General features: G+C 38.0%; 1 protein-coding gene across 1 annotated transcript; it reads right to left on the reverse strand.

Moving 5' to 3' along the window:
• Positions 1–4,663: 4,663 nt before the first annotated feature.
• Positions 4,664–9,226, reverse strand: CEP20 (centrosomal protein 20; the record flags this gene model as incomplete). The annotated part of the gene is made up of 4 exons (XM_010163020.1): positions 4,664–4,781; positions 6,791–6,930; positions 7,759–7,843; positions 9,011–9,226. Coding segments are annotated over 4 exons (518 nt in total), but the record flags the coding sequence as incomplete, so codon positions are not given.
• Between the last annotated feature and the right edge of the window lie 341 nt (positions 9,227–9,567).

Here is a 9,567-nt window from a genome sequence, read left to right on the forward strand (position 1 = left end):
TCACTCAGTCAAAATACCAGCACTTGCAGGTATGACAGACCTGTAGCCCCTTCTTCTACCTCTGCCCAGCAGTCAACAAATTTAAGTAAACAGCAGAGAGGGGAAGAGCATCAGGGTTTCTTCCCTGCCACATAGCAGAAATATCAGGTATGGACTCATGCTCAGGCCTTAGTTGGAGAAGACCAGAATTGCCGACACAGTCTCACGGTTCCAGCGGTTGCAGCCTGTCCTTCCAGACGGAGGGTCGGTGGCCGCTGAGGTGCAGGGCTGCCACGCAGCCGTGCAAAGCCCTCCCAGGAGCTGAAAGGCACCAGTGTCATATCAGACTTGTGCACGTGTGGCTGTTGGAGCAAAGCCAGGGGAAATGATCGCCAAGGTGTAAATCCAAGAAACTTGCCCTTGTTAGCAGAAAGTTCTTCACTATGTAGTTCACCCTATTTTTTTTTTCAATTTCTCAGTTGCAAGCTTAGCTTTTAAATAGCAATATAATTAATATAAAAAAATGAAATGCAAGGGGATCCTCTGAAAAGTATGATCGTTTTAACATTCATCAAAGTAATCTTAAGAAGTAACTTCCAAACCCATGCAGCTGTTTCACAAAACCAGGCACATTTCAATAGTAGCTTAAAAAGGAGTGGAAATTATTCCAGCTGGTTTGCGAACCGCTGCATGTGCACATGCAGGCTTGCTGCCTGAGTGGTGTGTTTAACAGAGACAGTGGTGGAGGGTGATATATGATGTGTCATTAAACGGAGCTGGAAAGTCTTAACAGTTGCAGTCTTGAGCCATGTGGGAGAGGAACTGATAAGTGTAAGCGTGGCGTCCAACCTTCACTTAATAGTTCATGTAAGAATATACTAATATAATAGCCTGGTTGGGCTTTCCTAAATGTTGTGGTATTTTTAAACCAGATCTGTGGGTTCCCAGTGGACGATGCCTTTGTGACAACAAAATAAGCTTTATTTTTAAACTCCTGGGGTTTTTTGTTTATTTATTTTAATTACTTTTCTAGAAAAAATAAAGTATTGAGCAGTCTGCCCTTAAATACCTCCTTGCTGAATTTGCACTGTAAATATTGTACTTGGAAAAAAATAAAAGAGGACTTGAGAAGGAAAGAAACGAACTCTCAGCTGCCTTACCACAGTGTAACCTGAATACAATGGAGGGAAAAAGGAAAAGCATGGATGGTGATGTTAGTTTGTTAAATAATGTATGTCAGGTAAGCAATTTTTTCTGTTTAATAATGTTTTTACCTAAGTTTACTGTGTTGCTCTGAGCTGACGTGTAATTGGGACTGACAAGCGTACCAGTGGGTTACCACCTGTGGAAACCTGGGCTCTTGCAACAGGATGGACAATCTGTGTCCAAATTAGAACAATTAATTATGAAAGTAGTCTGATGAGGTAAATTAGTGCTTAATGTTAAGCATTGTGCTTAATGCTGGCTGTAGGTCAAGTGAAGTATGTGAAGCATGCAGGTCAGTTCTGAATCAGTTGGACAGCAGCTGCTACTGAAAGAGTGTCTTTACAAGTGTGAACACATATTTTGGGTTTATTTTCCTAAACATAATCACCCAAAGATAATCACTCCTCCGGAAAACTGACCAACTAACACCAAGATTCAGGTTGATACAAAGGGCACGCAGGAAGGAAAGCGTAACCGACTCCTTGGAGCGGGTTGATAAAACTCAGAAAAAAAAAAATTCCCCTGTGCATGACAGAAACTAATACCCCTGAAACAGCACTGACGCTGTGGAGTCTCTAAACATAGTTTTCCTCTGATGTTAGGAGAGAGCAAAAATTTGGTTTTACAGATTTTTTTTCTTTTTAAACTTGTGGGTTAAGTTCTTCTAAAGTTCTTTCCAGATCTGATATCCACACCAAACTTCACTGGCTCTTTGTCACCTTCACTTGTGATATCACACTTAGAGAAAGAACAGCCTCTTTTAATGTAAATCCCTCCATAACAGGCTCACTTACTGTCTTCTATCTCAAATAAAATTCAGAAATGCATTTTGCTCATTAAAACCCCCAAATTCTACGTGCTTATATCTTTTTTCATTTTCTGATATAAGTAGAAAGAAGAAAGGCAGTTAATGCAAGACATCACAGCCTGTAATTAAGCTAGATGGAGCTTCTGAAATTCTTTGAGAAAATAATTTTTGTGTGTGCTCACCTAGATGGCAATTTACTCTGAAACCTGAACCTCTGGCTTTAGGGGTGTGAATAATTTTCGTCTAAATACTGACCTTGCCTAGTTTAAACTTTTAATGAATGTTTTTTTGAAAGTGCAGATATATTTTATGTACAAATAAGTATTACTGGAAATACACTTTAATTTGATTTTAATTTGCTTGTACAATGACTATACTTTGAAACAAGAGATTGTTCCAAAACCCCAAATCTGTACTGTGAGGGTATTGGACAATGAGGTGAAGTGCATGTTGCACTGAGAGCACACGGGCAGCTCCCACCTGCCCTCCCAGCATAGGATCCTGGTGATGGGCTAAAGCTGCAATCCCCAAAGAAAATAACCTGAGATTCCCTTCTGTTTTAAATGGATTTCTATTCTGGTTTCAGATACATATCTTTACCTCAAAGCTCAGTGAAGGACATGCTTGTAACCACCTCTGCTTTCGTGGCTGTGGAGACCACGAGCCTGCTCAGCTGTGTGCTTGGGAGAGGGAAAGTACCAAACATCCCTTTGCCTTCCTTAACCATAACAAAAATTAGATTTGATTTCTACCACTAAAAATCAATTTCCCAGGGAGCTCCATGGCACCTGGGCAGCTTCTGTATGATCTGTGGTGGGCAGACAGAAACCAGATGCAATGGCTTTTGCCACACTGGAAGATTTGCATAAGCAGAGCATGTTAGAGCTTCTGTGTTTCCCAGAGCCTTTTCCCTTGCCCTTGAAAAGACAATTCAGATTTCAAATATATAGAACAATTCTACCCATTGGGTTATAGAGAAACAGAGGTTTAGCATTTAACATCTGGAAAACCCAAGTTAAAAATGCAGGGATTTCTGTGGCCAGAGCAATCATATCTGCATCATTCAGAAGTTCAATTTTAAAACTTTCCATAGAGGCACTTTCAGCTCATTCTGAAATGAAAGCAATTTGCAAATAACAGCTTAGAAGACCATTTTTCTACTGTATTTTTAGACAGAGAAATTAAGAGAGGGATCAGTGATTCTGAGTATTTGCATTGATGTGGCAGGAAAGATCCTAGTGATGAGGCAGGATCCCATGGTGGTAGGTTTTACACAGATGGCTCTTCAGCCAAGTAGTTTAACCTGCCAGTGGTGTTAGCACAGAGCAAACAGCGAGGGCATACAGAGATAATTTATCTTGCTTAACCCAATGGTCAATTGTAATTGAAACAGAGCTACACAAGGCTTAAAGATGGATTTGATTGATGTATATTTGTAAACACATGTCCTCCCCTCTTGGAAACAGTCCTGAGATACTTATGAAATCAGCAAATAGGGAGCTGGCATCATTGCCAATCACACAAAGGGGATGAGCTCCCTGCTGAGGCTTGAAATGGAAAAATGCAACTTCACCTTTCAATCCATAACTGTTCTCTGCACTCCACATCAGAGTAGAGGCTAGGCTGCTTATAAAATAAAACAAAACCAAGAAACAAACCACAAACCTGTAAGGCTAACTGGGTCAACTCAAGATTAAGGCAAAACTTTGCAGTCTGTACAACTCAGGGTCCTTTAATTTAAATTCACAAACTGCCTCTTCTTGTCCTCTCTTTTTTCCTTGCTTACTGTACCATTTATATAACAATTAAGATTTTTAAGAACACAGCCCTAAAAATTTATTCACACCAGACTCCTCTCAGTACCACTGGAACCATTAACATCTATAAATTTTATTAAAATGAGAAAAATAGCTAACCTGTTATTTTTCATGTACCTCTGTAAGTTTGGCTTTTAAAATTAATCACCATTTCAAAACCTGTAAATACCCCAGCTAAAAAAAGTTCTGGGAATCAGTGATCTATTATCAACTTTATTTTTAGCTTTGCCTGACTGAGTTTCATGTCATTTGGGAAAAACACAGAAGTTCCTCTCCCTCCCATATACTCAGTGTTACACTGTACAATTTATAGCAACTCCAGATGGAAAAGACTTGCCCTCATTTGTTTGTTGGCATTAAGATAAATATAGTCCTCATTTCTGGAGAATTAAAAAAACCCTATTCCTCTAAAGCCCTTCAATTTTCTATTCAAATTTCTTTTCCCATACTTACCCAAAAGTAGCAGTTTCTTCTTAAAGAAGAAGGACTAAAATGCTTAGTTTGAACACTTGCAAAATACCACACAGAATAAAACTGAAAAATTTTATTTAAAAAACACAGGAAAGACATAACATAATAAGGAAAGTCCAGCAATTATAAGTTACCTGATAAATTCTTATAGAGTAAAACCAGTATTTTTAGGCCCAACTGTAGACACTTCACTATTCTGACTTCATATACAGCTTTCCTGCTATCGGCACTGGAGGAAGAGCGCTGTTAGCCTTTGCTATTTTTTTTCATTGACAGTAAGTATGGACCTGACATCCTGTCTCATGGGTAGATTTAACAAGCTGAAATGGTCCCACTGGACATATTGAGGAAATTTATGCAAAGAAGAATTTCCTAAATTAACTCTCACAGAACTTTACGTGAGAAATGAGCATATGAAAGATATCATCTGTTTATACTTTGTAAAATAAGGGGCTCTTCGATGCTTGTGCCAGCCATCCTTCCTGGTTCTGGAATTCTATCTGAAAATGAAACACAGACATAAATATTCTCACTCATCTGGTGATTCTAAGGTGTGTTATTTTCTACTATTATAAACTTTCATACAGAATATCATCATAGGAAACTTGGGCAATTTTCCCAATATATTCTTCCATGCAACTGTATGAGAGAAGAGCTTTGCATTACTAAAGATTAGATGTCAGACAACTTCAACTCAGCCACAGTGAATGAACTAACAGAAATACCAGAGTCTGTACATTTTATCAGGACTCCTAGTCTGTATACCAGTTTATTGGAATATTCATTCAACTAAATAAGCAAGATCATTTCTAATACGAAAAGCAAGAGTTAGATGTTAAAATATGAGACTGGAAGGGCTGAGTTTATGAATGGACTTGATTACCTTAATATGCAGCCTTATTAAAATAGCTAGATAATTAGTATTTTAAACCCACTGCCTTTAGGTCTCCACCAGCACATGCAGAAAGTAATTTCAGACTATAGTTACTTAAAGGTTAAAAGCCTTAAAACAGTTTTAATTTTGCTTAGTTTAAAAAGCAATGTGCTGTCAAGTCTTATGATTAATCCCGAGTTTTATAACTAACTCTAAACTATTAGATCCCCTTGTGAAATTACATTAGAGTCAACAGGGCAAGGTGACCCTGCACAGAGTCAATTTCAGAACTGACCTACAAAGTTATACTTTAAAAACTATTCTTCTATATACTGAATTTGTTTTTAAAAATTGATAAATTCATGTTAGGAATAATTATTTTCTAAGAAAGAGATCATTTATAGCAGTTTTGGCATTGAATTTTTTTCTTCAGCCCCCTCTTCTGGCAGAAGGGAAACAACATTGTCTCAATTAATTAACTGTTAAGGTATGTAGTACTTCTCTCACAGTTTTTAGATGTCAGTATCTCAGGCCTCTTATCTTTCAAATTTTTGGATACAAAAGAAAGAGTTGATAGTACTAACACAACAGCACTCAACAGTAATATGCCAAGCAGACTGAAAGAAAAAACTGGACCAATGATCCCTTTCATTCTGTAGCTTAGGCAGTATGAATTGTAACCAGTCAAAAAGCAGACCAGAAAGGGAAAATAAGATTTATCAGTGTTCTACTATACAGCAAGGAACTTGGAGCTTAAAAGCTTCTACGGTTAGTGAGATGTGAATTACATCCTCAGAAAAGGGTTTATGCCCATGTACAAAATTGACAGCTAAAGAGTTAAAAACTTTCTATAGAAATTAGGTAAGTTAGAACAGATGAACAACAGAGATATGCCCACTATTTAACATACTTTACTGAGAATTCAGGTTAAATTCTTGTATAAAATTGCCAATGTAATGAGACTGTCTCTAGCTGACCCATTCCAGATTTGTAATAGTATAAGGGAGTACAATTCGGCCAGTTTTAACTTTCAGGAAAATGGTAAATCAATCTGGTGGATGACCTTTTCTCCTGGTCTTTACCAACTGCAGAGCAGCAAAACTACTTAGACCAGCACAGCTGTCTAATTTAAATGAGTTTTCAGTTTTTAACAGTCCACAAGCCTTAAGAAAATAAAGCTAAACAATTAGGCTTTTTCCCCTTCCCTCTAGTAACTAACAAGTAGCTACAGCTACCACAAGGTAACAGGAGCTTCACAGTACCCTGCACTGTTGAGAAATTATACAAATTTGGGTGTTTGCAGTTTTTAAAAAAGTCTGCTTTATAACTAAATGCATTCCCCTATTAGACAAAAAGTTCCACTACCGACACATTTGAAGGCCAGTCAGGCACTTCTGCGGGCAACCAGATTTGTATGCCATGTGTGCTATCCCACTAGCACACCAGCAGAGAGAAGGAGGCCTCAGAGTTGGTCACTCTTTTAAACAAAGGCACAGACACGGGTTGTTTTAGAAATCATGGGTGGGCCTTTCCTGAATTGGATATAGTAAGACCTTTCTTAAATGAAAACACGAGCAACAGGTATGGTCAGCTCAAATAAAACTTCTGCAAAAATGACCCCATACTCACACCCACCTTTTTGATTTCTCTCAGTAGGTGGTTTGCCAAGGTTCTGCTTTGGATAATTCAGCAAGGACACTTTTGGAAGGGTATTCTGGGTACTTTCTTCTTTACCACCATGTAAGAAATGAGAGAGAATTCCATACAAGAGAGGTCTGCTTAAGAGAGAAAGGACAAAAGGAGTCTATGAAATACTGAGCATTAAAAAACCACACTGTCCTCAGAACTTCTGAGACATTAATGTTTACTTCTACAGTATATAAAGATGTCTTTAGAGTAATTATTTAAAAAACATTATGCCAAGTGTCATTATATAAATAAGCACAGACCTAAGCCCACCCTGAACACCAATACTCCTAAGCCCCGCACTAAGGGACTCTCTCAACTAAGCTCCAGACCCCTTGTAGGTGAAGAACCGGAGCATGCTTAGCACAAGAACACAGATCCATTTTCTCACCCGTGCAGTATGAAGGATCAGACTTTGGTGGGCTGCACATCCCAAACTTGATTCTTCCTAAGCACCTGACAGCACAAGCTACAGAGAACACTGAACATGTTTAAGTCTGCTCCAATACTCTAGCTCATTATTGCAGTTGTATCGGAGCATTGTGAATTTATATCTGATCTCAGAGTGCAGTAATCATTTTATTGCTCTATAAAGCAACTCACTGATATGCAAAGACAGTATCTGTTTTCTTCTTCTGACTGTAGGGAAATCTGTACTGGTAGAGACTTGTGTTTTGGTGTGCAAGTACACTATCTGGAGAATGCTACAGAGTTGACAGAATTAAATGTTAGTTTTAAGTATGTTTGAAAATGGCTCCATGTTTGACATTGTGAGTTTGAATCCAGCATGTCAGAGCAGCCCTGTGATCTTGTCACGTTTCAGTTGGTGAAAACATTTATATGTGATTTATAATAACACCAAATAGAAAAATATATGCAGAACAGAATACACTGTGCATTCCAAAATCACTCCTTACACTGATTTTCCACTTGCGTCTTCAACTATGTTCAGCTCTTTGGCAAGAAACTGTCTGTCCAAGGGCACTACAGGCTGGCCAGATTCTGGAAAAGAGATTTCCCCAAAGTTCTTAAGACCAGTAAGAAAAATATCACCAATTAACTTTTAAAGATTGCTCAGGAGACTTCAAAAGAGAATGAGAGCACACACCGCCCTTTTAAACTATTAATATCTAACAGTATATTGTAATTCCAGGGAACTCACTCACACATTAGTGCTTCACACTCATGTAATTTACAATAGCATATTACAATTTTTATCTTTACTCCAAAGGAACCTAAGAAACAGATAAATTAATCAGGCAAACAACTCTAAGTAAGTACTGTTAGCAAACAGATTCCATACATTAACTACTATACAGTCTCCATTCCCTCTTATTGAGATGAACCTTTGTGCCTGTAATTTTAGTAGAGTGAAATATATCAAATTCTTGAATAGCAAATGTAATTACTGTATCTAAGCACAACACAGAACTTTGAATTTCAAATACAAGTTAGCAATAGCTGCAAAAATAACTGTGTGCTGTACCACATAAACTACGGCTGCCAGTTAGATGCTGTAGTCTAAACAGCTCTCAAGCATTAGTATTTTAGGACAGCCAGAAACAGTAATACTTAACTGCAGTTGTTAAAAAATATGGACCTTCATATTCTTTTTTGTTGTGTAAGCTGAGGATAGCTAACCACATTTCTGATAGTCTATATGCATGAATTGCCAGAACTGCTGTAACTCAGACTATCAACTACTTTATGTACATATTACTTTAGTTTAAATTATTCCTCAAAAAAAATGTGTTCATTTGTAGGATTTCTGTTTTTTTATTTTACACAAACACCAATGAGAAAAAAGTGATATATGCTTTAAAAATATTGTCAGTCATTTTCCAAAAGAAAAGCAGATATTTCAAGAAAAGTATTTTGATTTTGCAAGCTGCTAGCAAGTTTTCTTGTTCTTGCATCTGCTCTGTCGAAGCATTTACCTTGAGGATAAGGAGCAAAGGGTAAGTTTTCTTGAAAACTAATAGTATGATTTGGGTTAATGCTGCAAGTAAAGCTGTGGAAAGAGAAAAAAATATCTTGTTTATTTCCAAAGGAAGAAAACATTGCGCAGCTTGGTCGCACTTATTAACTTCATAATATCAGTGGAATTATTCAACAAAGCAGTAAATGTCTATGAACAGAGTGATGACAACAAAATTTCAGCCCCAATACCTGCAGTTAAAACAGATGCTGCATATTTATATTTGTTATATTCCAGATATTCACGAATTAGTTCGTTGATTAAGAGATTTTCATGAGACAGCGGTGGCCGCGGTTCACTTTGGTCATCCAGCGCATTAAAAACTTCAGCTCTGATCCTCGCTTTTATTTGTCCCAGAGCACCTCTTTTTTCCAGCGTGTCCTTTAAAACTATTACCATAAACAGATCTGTTAATATAAAGCCAAACATATTCAAGCAGCATTTATTATCCACAATACAAACACGATTTCGGCACATTCACAGTGAAACAGAGATAAGATATTGGCACCTGCGCGGACGCCAGGAGGTGACAACAGCAGGAACGTTACAGATAAAAATTGTGCCTTCAAAGGACTCACAGTGTGCGGTTTTTTTAGTAGTAAACATACGTTCTAGCAATTTCAGAAGTGGGATGTTCCTGGATCACGATGTTTTTAACGAGTGGGATCCAGACCGAGACAATGACAGGACAAGGCAGTGGGTGCGGGGAGGCTGCGGGACGCGGCTCCACAACGGGCGGCGTGAGGAC

This window comes from Antrostomus carolinensis, unplaced genomic scaffold, assembly GCF_000700745.2.
Source record: "Antrostomus carolinensis isolate BGI_N321 unplaced genomic scaffold, ASM70074v2 scaffold8332, whole genome shotgun sequence".
Classification (NCBI taxonomy): Eukaryota; Metazoa; Chordata; class Aves; order Caprimulgiformes; family Caprimulgidae; genus Antrostomus; species Antrostomus carolinensis.